This window comes from Centruroides vittatus, unplaced genomic scaffold, assembly GCF_030686945.1.
Source record: "Centruroides vittatus isolate TY-2023 unplaced genomic scaffold, ASM3068694v2 contig_806, whole genome shotgun sequence".
Classification (NCBI taxonomy): domain Eukaryota; kingdom Metazoa; phylum Arthropoda; class Arachnida; order Scorpiones; family Buthidae; genus Centruroides; species Centruroides vittatus.
In genome coordinates, this window is record NW_027122524.1 from 33,655 (window position 1) to 47,231 (window position 13,577).

Here is a 13,577-nt window from a genome sequence, read left to right on the forward strand (position 1 = left end):
AAAAAAAAATATGCAGTCGACAGTTTTAACTTGTTAAATTATTTTATTTTTATTTACTTTTTTGTTTCTACTCATGCTTATTTTTGAAACGTTTTTGCATTTTAGATAAGAAATTAATTGGATAAAAATATTTAAAAATTGGAAAAAGTAAGTCAAAATTTACTAGAAAAATTATTTTAAAATATTAGAAATTGAAAACAGGCGAAACGAGTACTAAAATTAGTGCAACTTACCGTTTTTTTAGTGTGTTTGACCGACATTTTTAAGTGGTTTTGGTACAGTTTAACTGAGGTTTTTTTTTTTTTACTATTTTAACCACAATGTACCGATCTTTGAGCCGTTCTAGGTGAAATGTGCCAATGTTTGAGCCATTCTAGCTGCAAAGATTGAGCCGTTCTAGGTGAAATGTGCCAATCTTTCAGTCATTCTAGCTGCAATGTGCCAATCTTTGAGCCGTTCTAGGTAAAATGTGCCAAAGATCGATACATTTCACCTAGAACGGCTCAAAGATTGGCACATTTCACCTAAAACGGCTCAGAGATTGACACATTGCAGCTAGAATGGCTGAATGTGCCAATCTTTAAGTCTCTCTATATGCAATTTACCGATTTTTAACTATTTCAATCCTACTTTAATACATTTTCACTCGATTTAACTGACATTTCTGCCAAATTTAACCGATCTAAAATAATAAAAGAACAGTAGTTTAAAGATCGTATATATTATATTTTAATACGCTCTTTCTATATTTACATAAAAGTTAAAACTGCCGATTAAAATGGTAAAAAAAAAAAAAAATGTACAAAACTGCCAGCTGAAAGCAATACAAAAGTAAAGTTACGTTCCTTTTTTTTAATAAATCGCTTAAAAAATTTATTTCTCGCGCTCAAAAACTTGTGTTTTTTTGCATTTTCTAGGAAGTTCAAAGGCTATAATTACAGAAAAAAGTAAAAAAAGAGTCAAATTTGCAGCTTGTTTGTTGCCGTTTTTCACACATCGATTTTTATAAAAGGCTCGCATTCATACTTGAATTTTAAGAAAATTACTTCCTTTCGTGTTCTTACCAAATTTAAAAACACGAAATTACATTTGTTATCAATTCGGGTCTATTTTTAAGCTGTAGCAAAGGAAAAATCGAGAAGATAATCACAACGGAAACCCCCTCGAGCCACGTAAATGCGCTTATTTCTCTTTTTTTACGTGTTGCCAAATTTCGATCGTACAATAACGCACAGACAGCTGACGGACGGACGGACGGACGAGAGATAAACGTCATCCCACCTCGAGATAAACCGGTTACGGTTAAGGTGGGTAAGTGACGTTTGCGGAAATGACAAATTTCCACTTCCTCGACACGTGAATACTACCCATCGAAGGGGTGCCTTGTAAGCCTTACATCACAATCAGAACGGGTGTAGTTTGCCGGGAGTATAGAGGTTCCTACCAGGGAAAAATCGGGAAAAAAAATCATCCTGTGGAGGAGGAAACGTTCACCTGACCTTAAGAGGCAATGTAGCGGGACTGGAGGAGGAGTGGACCATACATCTACACACATAACTGGTTTAGAAACTGGTTCTTTATTACACGATGTGTATTTCTCTCCGATCATTTTATAGTTAGGGGGAGAGTTTGTTAAGTGGACTCTGAAAACCATCCGCGTGCCGGTATCAAAGCATGAAAAGAAACAAACACACCAAACATTGACCCTACAGGTAAGGTGTTTTCCCTTATTTTTTTTCTGTGTTATAGGCGCGTGTATCTCTATAGCAACACACACACACGAGAGAAAATATCGAATTTAATTCTTTTATCCTTGTATTTGAGGAAAACCTGCGACCAGTCGAAAAATGTATTTATAACAATAATACTTAAATCGATTTTATAACACAACTTTACAATATGTAGAAGTATAATTCTATATTCTGTGTTTGGATAATTGATGTCACAGCTGATACTTATTTTAGAGGTGATATAAAGCTATTCTGTAACCTAATTCTAGAAAACTCGACTCTGTGATCGAATTTTTTTAAGGAAAAATAAATACTAGATTAGTTCGTAAGTTCTGTAGATTAGGGCCTCATATTTTTACGTGTATCCTTATTCAGTGGAAGGAAAGGGCACGTAAAGTTGAAGGAAAAACAATACCAAAAGCTTAAATAACAATAAAAATTCGTAGGCGAGGAGTAAGGTTTAACATTTAAACCCGAAGAATCCTTAAAATTCATCTATATAAAGCTGAAAGTAGAAAAATTTTAAATTTATGTACGTTAGAAATGGTAAAAAATCCAACGTTTCCCTTGTGTTACGTCACACAGCTCCTTAATTTTGAATCTAAAAATAACGGTAAACCGTCAAAGTAACCAATAAGATCCTTTGTTTTACAATTAAAAAACGTATTAGTAAAGGAGAATTACTAAATATTTCTGTAATTTCACTCGAGTAGGAAAAAATATGGCTTAGTTCGGATCACAATAGAATCGACGATTGCTTTTTATTTTTAAATTGTGCAATAATTTATTGCATGGACGTGCGCTAAATATTAATAAACGAGAAGGAAAACTCGAACGTGGATTGAAAATATATTCGAAAGGATGATAATAAGTAAGAATTACTTATGTTTTTCTGTCCTCAATTGTGTTTCCTAGTAAATGTTACTGAACCAGTACAACGTCGTGTTTTGTTGTGTTTTCGGAGGGGTGTTTTCGGTCACGTGATCGTCGAGGTGGTGGGAAAACGTCGATTTGCGTATATTACACCCGCTTAAAAATCATTATCTGTTATGCAAGATTTATAAAACACCCATAAGTAATGACATGGATTATTAACCATCGTGTGATACATTCCAGGAATGTGGTTATTATTCATGGTTATTAATAAAAATTCCCCCTCGTGGGCACGGTTAATTTTTTGTATTCTGGTTGCTTAAGATTTTGTTGCTATCCTTGACAAATATGTTTGTTTTTCAAGGAAGCTCTTGAAAACAAAACTGAATCAAGGTTAAATACCTTTATTAATAAGGTTATTATTGTTAGAGATAATGAATGGTGTTTATCTTTATGCCTGGTGGAATTCGTATTGAATTATCGTCGAGATGGGCCACCTCTTTCTGTGGCCATTCGACTAAGTAATTCGGGATTAGGGGAGGAATCGTTTAACTGGACACGACGGGATGAATGGTCATTGGATACGGGAGTAATATGGGATCGTTCAACGGGTAACCTCGGGATTAGGGGATCATTGCGCCCAGTTAGTGCCACGAGGTGACGGGTACGATATTAATAAAGGAGATCATTCATCAGGATATTTGAGATTAGAAGAGCGTTAAACAGGGGTTATTTGGCAAGGTATTTAGGATTAGAGGATCGTTGAACAATAAGCCGCGGTATTTAACAGGATATTTTAGGATTAGGTGGTCACTGAACAGGGGTAACAGGGTAGTTTAGGATTATGTGATTATTAGACAAAGGTAGTAGGAGTTATTTAACAGGGTATTTAGAATTAGATGATCATTGAACATAGTTAATATGGATTATTTAGGAGCTTTATGATCATTGAACAGAGGTAGTAGAAGTTTTTAACAGGGTATTTTGGGATTAGCTCATTGTAGAATGAAGGAAAAGAGCTGTTCAACAACGAAAAGAGATAGTATTGCGAAACTTCGATACGAATAGTGAATTAATAACTAATATATGCAATTAATACGTGTTTGCAAATTAATTGTAAACACGCCTATAAACGAGATTACGTGTACATTGTTTAGAAACGAATTAAACAAAATAAATATTGATAGAGACAAAGATAAGTTAATTTGTTCCTGTAAAAAATACAATTCGGTGTTATTTCTGATATAAATTTGCTATATATTAGTTCATAGATTATGTGTTAAACGTTAGAAAAGGAATGAGAATGTAACTAATTATAACACGTAATGAAGGGATGACAATACAGTAAGTATAGGCCTAACTAATGCTAACACAATAGGAAATAATAACAAAGATCAGACAGAGATGCGAGTGATAAGCACAATTGTATGAGGATGAGAATATAACTTTTTTACTGTGTAGAGGGATGAAAATAAATTTATTACACAGAACAGCGATGAGAACATGCTTAACATTTGTCTAATGCAGTTGAACCTCCAACAGCAGACTATACTAAACAAAAATGCATACAAATAACCTTTAAATCAATGCCATTTCTTACGTTTCCGGCAGTGGCCGCTGTTTACAAGTTTGGCTGTTTTTCCTACTGTATCAGTATGAGCTTATATCTATTCTAACATCATTCCTATTGTTTTTTACAGGTAAAGTATGGCAAAGCCTCTCATTTTCGAGCTTAATATTCGCTTTATTTTTACAATGTTTCTATTCTTGACAGACACAACAGATGTGTCTTTCATTCAATGTAGTTGTATAGGTCACAGTATTGCCTAGAGGTTAAGTAATCCATTATGTACAGTACATGTCCTAATTTCCGGTTACTTTATAACAACATTACTAAACAGGACGTTATTTAAATATAGCCTATATATGTGTGTAGTATCCTGTATAGAACACGGAGTAATTAATTTAATTTAATTAGTAATATTTTAATTACAGATGGACTGATTAACTTGATCATGTCAGTCATATGCCAAACTTTCATACAGAATTCTTGGAAGAAGGACCTGTGTTCCAACTGCTTCAAAACACTGGCCGATCATCGTCAGTCACGTGATAAGAATCGTTACTATCTTCACACGGCCACCCCTTATCACGGTCACCAATACGCCGATCCAACCGAGTGGAAGTATGTTTTTAACACGGATAAGAGCGCCAGGAGCCAAAACTGGTCTATACCAAAAGTTACAAGCATACTGAAGGATGATAGACATCAGAATGGAAGAAGTGTTGCCTTCTTGGATCAGGATCCTATCATCATAGGTTACGGCGGTGATGATTATCACACGGATGACGATGAGTTGTGGGACGTGCTATCGGATGATGGTGAGTTTAATTTGGATAAGTTCGACGAAACTGACGAGGATAGGGCAATCAGCAAGATTACCAAAGAAAACACTCGATTCAACACCGTGATTAAGGAAGAGGCGAGGAGTACGATACGTTACGAACCAGTTTACATGGATAGGAGAGTAACTAGAATCGACGATAGCTACAACAAAAATAGCTACCGCGATAACAGTTGGAAGTACAACGACAAACAGAAAACTTACAACGACTTTCCCAAACCTTATCACTTGCCTCGTGTTTCTATCGGTTATCAGAGTTCTTCCAGCTCCTGCTCAAATTCGTCATATCAGAGTGTTAAACAGAGTAAATCTGAGGTGTTACCACTGCTCAAAAACAGCCCTAAACTCGACTTACCAGATAAGGAGAGTATTTTAAGGAGTAACAGTCCTGACAGACGTCATCAATCGAGTCCAGCGAGTGAGAGATGCGACAGTAGATCCAGTACCTCAACAAATGATAATGCAAGCTTCGTAGCTGCTAAACTTAAGGCATGTACGGATAATGAGGCTAAAGGCGCTGTGAAAACGTCGGAATGTCCCGTACGCGGCTCGATTATTTCTTCAAGCTCTGATAAAGAAATGAGCAATAATAATAACAAAGATAAAGAGGAGGATAATCCAGATCGGAACAGTGATAAAGCTGCGTCAGATACCGAAAAATTACCCGTTCAGGAGAAACTGGTTAGCGAAACGATGCAGGCAGAGAGTGAGAAAGTGGAAAAAAGCGGCGAACTCCCAGAGGAGAAATGCAAAGTGGAGCCACCCTCCTCCTCCCCTAAAAGCAAAGAACTTCAGCCCGAAACAAGAACTAAGGACGAAGAATGTAATGAGAAAAGTGTTAAGAAGGATTCGGTTCATTACGCTGTAAGCAATGCGCTGAAAGAATCGCCTACCGAGAATTTTTACGCGGTGAGTCCTATCCTTGATGAAACACAAAGGAAACCTAACAGAGAAACGAAACTGGCAGCTCTAGCCATAGAATTGGAACAAGCTCGTCACGAACAACATAAAAATACCCACTCGGAAAATCCGCACGCCGACGATACGTGTACGAAATTAAATCGGAATCAGAAACACGGAGCAGAAACAGAGAAACATGACGAATGCCAGAAAAGCAAAAAGAGTAAATTCTCTCTCAAGAAACTACTTAAACGTAACAAGGACACGGAGAGTGGGGATTCCAGTGCAAAATCTTGGAAACACGGGGATTACGATAAGTCTACTTTAAGGTTAAAGATCGTCCATCCTATGGATTTAGTAGAAACGCTATGCAACAACACGAATGCTGCAGATACAGAAGAAACGGTGGCCAATGACTTATCTCATACAGTCAAACAGGAGAACGAAGAAAAAAACACCCCTGCTCACTCGAGCAAACAGCAGGTGAGATACTTTTTTTCCTCTAGAATTCTGATAAGTGTCGTTCTGTATTCTTTTGAGAGAACGGTTTTTTTTTTACTCTACGAAACAGCATTGTTTAATGTGGCAAAGCAGGAAAGTTTTCACGATAATGGTTTAAAGGTAATAAATATTCGAGTGTGAAGCTTTCTATACTGATCATTGTTATTCCGCTGATGATTTATGTAAACATCTCTTCTATTCTTTAAAAAAATTGATAGCGGATGTACCATGTTATGACTACTTTTTGTTGTAACTAAAAATAAATTTTGGCGGTTAATTTATTCATAAAGTTTTTTTTTAATTGTTGTTAACAGGAAATACCCTCAACCACTCCTCAAACTAGTCAATCTTCATCTATATCTCATCCCGCCAACCGTAATAAAACCAGTGTGAAATCAGAGAGGCCATCTAAACCACCGCCTCCTCCAAAATGCAACCCAGTTCGACCAAAATCTGCAGATTTGTTCGATTTAACAATACCCCTAAAGAACGGTTTACCAATGGTAACTTCATTACAGTTAATCCGTTAATGAGTTTAAGGAACGTTAATGAATAGACCACATCCTGTTTTCTTTAGGAAATCTCCACGAGGAACCATCAGGAGCAGGTTTACGACGTACCAAAAAACCTTAAAAACCAACAAAAGAATGAAGAGAAAAGAGGTTAGTGGTGTTTTTTTGGGGGATGGGTTTTATTGTTCTGCAATTTAGAAACTTGGAAGAAAAAACGTTAAACTCTTGGAAAATTTTCGTTACGATTGCTGGGCGCGGCTCGTAAATCACCCTTTTAACCCAAAAATAACTAGTTCGAAGAGTGATTTTCGATGATAACCTTTCATTGACGGTGACCCATTTTCGCGATAATTTACCAAGATAATGAATCATGAAGTGGATCTGTATCTAAGATTAGCTATCAATATGCTAAATTGCAGCTATATAAAGTTATTTTTGGATGAGATCTGTTAATATAAGTTGTAAACGAAGGTTTTTGTTGAGTCTTATTAGTCTACTTGATCATATTTTTAAATAGCTCAATTTTTTTTTCAGATAGCGCAGTTTTAGATGAGGATAAACAAAAGTTAATCAGTGATTCGTTAGAAACGAAGATTAATGGAGTTAATCCCGTAAGTTATTGTGCAAAATCTGTACAGAAAGTCTAGGAAGGTTGATTACTGGAAACAGAGTGGTCGACTGGGTAAAAACCACTGCAATACTGATTGTCGTGGGTTCGCCCCTCACCAAGACTGGTCGCGTAAAGTTGTCTTTACGTAATAGGGCCACTTTAATCTCTGGTCGTGGGTTTACGCCTCATCAAAGGGCTGATCAAGTGAAGTTTTCTTCACGTAATCGGGCCATAAAAGGCGGTTCACTCAAGTGTTGCTTTGCCTTTTAATCAATCAATCGAATGCCCACTATGTAGACTCGTGTGACATTACCTAAAATATATTTTATAATCAAATATTGACAAGTATTTCCAGTAAGCATCACTCCTGGACTTAAGCATCCTCTACAAGATCCTCATGAACCCCTCTAAATATTCTAGGTAACCCCAGATATCTCGCAAAACACTTGGAGAACCCTAAATACTTCCTTAGAATCACCTCAAACAAACAAAGAATCACCTAATTTAGATAAAATGATTAACCATAACGATCCAAGTAAGAAGGAGATGAATAAAACACCTAAAGCATGGATCACGTTAGAGCATAGTTACGCAGTAGTTACAGCAGCTAATCATGAAGTCTTGTCGAAATTCCTTGATACCGTAAGCTCAACAATGTAAAATGTATATAATTTTCCTTTATATATTTTTTATCGTTGTTTAACTCTTTACTTTAGGCAGCTGAAGAACGATCTCAACAACTGTGGAAACCAGAAAATTGTTCGTTAAACTGGACAGATTTCGAACTAGTTTCCAACCAACCGGTTAAGGTATTACACGATATTCTCCTCTTCGATGCCATATTCAGGCATGGTTTAAGGACGGAACTGACATTAATGGTAAATATGCAAGTTTATTTACGTTATTAACAGGATATACATTTTATTAAAGCTGATACGTTTCTTCAACAGGTGACTAAGAAAACTCTCCAACCGCTTCCCTGTGGGAAAGGTGAATCTACTTATCCTGTTTTGGGTTACTTTGTCGATAATTTACCTCAGGATATTGCGTCACGTAGCCCTTTAACCGATTCAGTGTCTACTGTACATATTTTACAGCGTTCGGATGTAGATACTTTAGAAAATTACTGCTCATCAACTAACACAGACGTGGACTTGACCACGGAGAAAACGTTCATCCTGCTGCAACTAGTTCACTTTTTGAAGGTGTTCCAGGGTCGAAACTTGAAAGGTGTACCCGAAATGAGGAACATCTTCCTATCCAAAAAGGATAAAGAGATGAATAGGGTTATTTTCCTTAACAATTCGGACTTATCACGTAATCACGATAAAGTGTCATTGTGCCAATTTGCCTTAACCGTTGCTAAGAACTTATTCCATTTCAATTCCCTGGAAGATATATCTTCGAGCCCTTATATACCAGCAACTCATAAGAAGATATTTAATAACATCTTTCGCCTGTTACAGCAAGAAAAATCCTTTTCTCTCATGCAATGCCAAGGATTTATCGAATATGCCCTATGGGGACCCCTCAATGTCGTTCAGAATTGCAAGAGAAATCAGCAAGAAATAGACATCACTCTTCAGAGATGGTTAGATACAGAAAGAGCAAAGTGCCTGAAGATACTTGTAAGAACGCTATGCACACCAAATGTAGTTACTTTTCTAATTTCCTACGACGAATTCCATGCGGAATTCCTTCTGAAAACCAGTGTCAGGAGCCTCAGAGAAGTTGCACTCAAGTCTTAAACCCCCGTGTAAATATGTAATACTGTACAATCGAGAGGTTTGTACGACTATTCTCCCATTGAATGAACATACTTAAGAGTATAGAAATCCTGCTAAACGCGAAACTGTTTATACGTATTTGTTAAATATCGAATAAAATCTTTTATAATGCTCTGTTTACAATCACCTCGCACGATTAATTCAAACACACGCCCCTCGTAATAGGAACTAAATCGAAAATAATCGGCGCATAACAAGGATATCGGAATATAGGACCCATTCAAACTAACCAACAGTTAAATGCAAATTCGTCGCTCCCACCCCCAATGCCTATTATGTTACTGGCTCATCAATATGGCATACGAGTCCTCCCTCTTTTTCCTGCTCTACTTAATTAAATATGCAACAAGTCATTAATTAATGGGATTTTTTAAAGGGTGTTAGCTCCTTAAATAAAATAGATATTGTCATTTTTGTATGACCCCAAAGGAAATTTGATAGCATCCAACCGGACACAAGTGGATCCGGTATGGATCTCGAGTTTCTAACGAAGGTACTGTAGAATTTGCATTCAAAATCTCGCGTAGTTTACGTTCTTATTCGATTGATAAAGCATTAAGAATGCAAGAAACTGTGTCAAGGATGGAAGCTTGACGTGAAGATCAACTTTTATTAATTAACTCACTCGCACGAATGTAGAAAACACATTTTATGCTAATAAAATGGTGTCTTCGGATAGTTTTAATAACGTTATGCTCGAGTTCCAGACGTAATTTTTAAAAAGGGATTTTTTACGTCAGCGCATCCGTCCCGTCCTACCGACGCCATATTGGATTTCCAGATGTTTCATCATATTTGCGTGTATTTTCGGTCGTGACCGCTGGTAACCCCTGAAGCTATTTCTTGTTTAAAGGCCATCAAGCAGCTCGACTTTTTAAATATATTATTTTTTTAGAAAATCCACTTAGATAAGAATATAGGAAGTGGATCGATAAATGTCAAGATTACTGAAAGATGCGAAGTTTTTATTTTGTTTTTAAACAAATATATTTCTTTGTATTATGTGTCATGAATTGAGGAACAAGATAAATTAATAGATTAAGGTAACAGATGTAAAGTACTCCAGAACACGTGATAATAATGATGAAACTATAGTGAAGAATGATTTATTTGGTATTCAAAACAATCCCTCCCTCCACACACACACACACACACTCATACCTTCAATAAAATTAAGTAAGGTGAGCAATATTAAAGAATATAAATGGCAGCCATATTCTGAAAATGTATTCCAGGGAATTCTTCACGTACCCAGGAATCTACAAACATTCTAGAGATTCACAGATTTCAGGAATTTTCACTAAACTAGAATTGACATTATTACAACGTGCAAACCTGCATTCACCCCTGTGCCACTCTGTATGATTTTTTTTCCTATACTTTATAAATGAAGAAAAATCACAAGGCATAGGTTACGCTACTAAATCCAAGCCGTAGTAGTGTTGGTACTTAGGCTTGCCGTTTGTATAGCACGTGATCACAACAATTGTGACGTAAGTGGAAACAATTGGAAAGTATTTCGTGTGTTAACAATATTGAAGTCAGGTACCAAAGGAGTGGTGTATACCACAAAAAACGATCCCAACACATTCGTGTTACTACCAGACTAATAACCTTGGTCACTAGCGACGTCCCGAGGGGGTCAGTCGATTTATTTGGGGGGTTGATAAATTAGAAAAGCAGCTATGATCGTGTGACGTGTGACGATGTTACTACCGTCATCCATCACTGCATCCACATTCAATATGGTGGATGATGTATGGGGAGAACGGCTGAATACTTCCTCTAATAATTTCGTTAGATAAAAAGTTTAATTAAACACATGACGAATACAGTTTTCAAGTGTGTTATACTATAATTTTTCACTTCTAGTAACACAGATTAAGGGAAAAATCTGGAATATTTGTCACGTGTCTTAAATTACCTTTATATTACATAAAAATAATTTTTTTCCTTACAATTATATGTTTGAAATAAAATTTAAAGGTATATACTTACTTTAACAATAGGTCCTTAATCGTCCATGTTTAATCCCTATGAATGATTTGGATGCGACGTTGTCGTGACGACGTAATTTGGAACGTCACGATTATGGTACGGTGGACGTTAGTGGAGTACAATGAGCTTGTGAATGAATCTGAATGACCGTTTGCGGTTATTTCCTGAAGAGGGTGCCTTATTTCTAAAGCTACTGCCCATTATGCCTCGTTAAAGTCTGCTCCGTGGCATTATCAGCATCTACAAATGGCATTCAGGATTACCCAGCGTTCAAATTTCTTATACACAAAGTAAGAAATTGTTTTATTAATAAAAGAAAAACTCCATATCTTTACTTGAATTATACGAACTGGATGAGATTTTTGTATAGATGAAAGGTAAAGAAGCCGCAAGGAAGCTGAAAAGAAAACACTTAAGACAAGTCTTAAGTGTTTTCTTTTCAGCTCCTTGCAGCTCTTTAGCTGTTGTTCAGATCATAAAAAGTAATGTCCAGAAATTCAAATAAATAGCACTAAAATATTTATCAGTCTGTCTTCTGTTTTACTTACTAGTCTTTGTAATAGTGAAGCCCTACCAAACAATAACAACAGCAAGACTTCCTTAATGTCTACATGTGGCAACATATGATCATGTATTTGAGGCAATAAAAGGGAGAAAGTTTCTTAACTCCACCTTTTAATGGTTGAAAAACTAAACACAGTTATCACAAGTTGCTTTAATGACTTCCCCAACTGTCATTATTGATGATGATGATGATGTAAGGAACATGAGCAAATCTGTGCAGGAATGGAGGGGCGCATACAGCTTAAAGATTGCACCATTCTGTACATTAACTAATGTACAATACAAACTTTTAGAATCAATCCACAGAATTCTGGACACTACACATGTATATAAGCTGAATAATGTAATTTATTATTCTTACTTTTACTCTTCATTAATACACAATAAGGGTTTTCTATGTATGATTATTCTTTTAAATGGAAATTTAGCATTGTGATTTTGAATCTAAAACATGAATTTTTTTTAATAAAAACTATTAGAAAAACATCACTACTCTATCATTTCGCCAATTTAAAATAAAAATACACTGTAAACTTATGACATTTAAAAAAAGAACAATCCACAGTCATCGCTGAGTAGACTGTGATGTATTATACACCAATAATAAACATTTTCAGATTAGTATACTCTGTACAGGATAAAGAACAAAGCCATGCCATTTGAGTAAAGGTATGTCTGCACTAAGATGTATTGAATGATGATGCAAATTATCATTGCATTTTCTGTGCAGCATTTGATATAAACATATCGTGAATTATTGTATACAGTACATTGGTACAATTCAACAATACTTGCCATTCACATTGACAACAGCGAGACGTGTTTCGGAAAGTAAAGACTGACAGTGCAGATGTGCTATTGCCTTCAGTAGACATTTCTCCTTGTTGTTATTTCTTTATGATTAATTTTAGAATGAATACTAAAAGCCAAATGAAGCAAGTTGTCTGGAAAGTATATTTGCATATCAGGAAAGCTAATCTGACACAAAGCACAGAAGTAGCTGTTAACGAAGCCACAAATCCGACTGACGTATCATCTTTCGTCATCTTAGTTTGAGAAAATATAGCAATTTAAAATGAGATTTCGGCACCTTCCTTCAAAATAGCAAACCGAGCACAATTATTATTTCAGTTAGTCAGTTTTCTATAGTTCAAAACTGCAACTCTCATTTACAGTTTGACAATTTATCTCAGGAAGAGAAATCCTATAAAGAAAGTCAATGGTCACAAGCTACTGTTTGCATAACAATTAATTGAATTTAAACGGCATCAGCTGTAGTTAGTCTATCGTAAACTATATTGTTCTTTTATTTACCTATATTAAAATGTATATGGTGTTCCAAGAATTATGTAAACTATTTATTGTAATTATGGAAATTATCAGTTGTTTGTTCTCTACACATATATTAAAAACACACACAAAACTCATTATCTTCAAATTAGTAGGCATTTCTAAACCCGTCTTTCTGTACTAACCAGTGCTTCGAGTGATATCATTTTAATCATTATTTGCTCACACTGCAGTATTTTAAATTGTCATAATTTATAATTAACACTAATTGAGTCAATAAAACTAGAAATTCCGTTAAGTGTTATTACTTTTCTTGCTTAATATTGTCAGTTATTTTTCATCATCAGTATAAGGCAGTGTTACTCGACCTCTTTTTTCTCGGGCTACATACACGTGGGCTGCAACAT

General features: G+C 35.7%; 1 protein-coding gene across 1 annotated transcript; it reads left to right on the forward strand.

Annotated features, from left to right (window-relative positions):
* The first annotated feature begins 1,527 nt into the window (after nt 1–1,527).
* LOC136982083 (triadin-like) lies at nt 1,528–9,441 on the forward strand. Its single transcript, XM_067278498.1, has 8 exons — nt 1,528–1,712; nt 4,599–6,391; nt 6,724–6,912; nt 6,987–7,071; nt 7,456–7,532; nt 7,952–8,173; nt 8,248–8,409; nt 8,482–9,441. The coding sequence occupies exons 2-8, from the start codon at nt 4,619–4,621 to the stop codon at nt 9,277–9,279; spliced, it is 3,306 nt and encodes a 1,101-aa protein (XP_067134599.1). The 5' UTR covers nt 1,528–1,712; nt 4,599–4,618; the 3' UTR covers nt 9,280–9,441.
* The last annotated feature ends 4,136 nt before the right edge of the window (nt 9,442–13,577 follow it).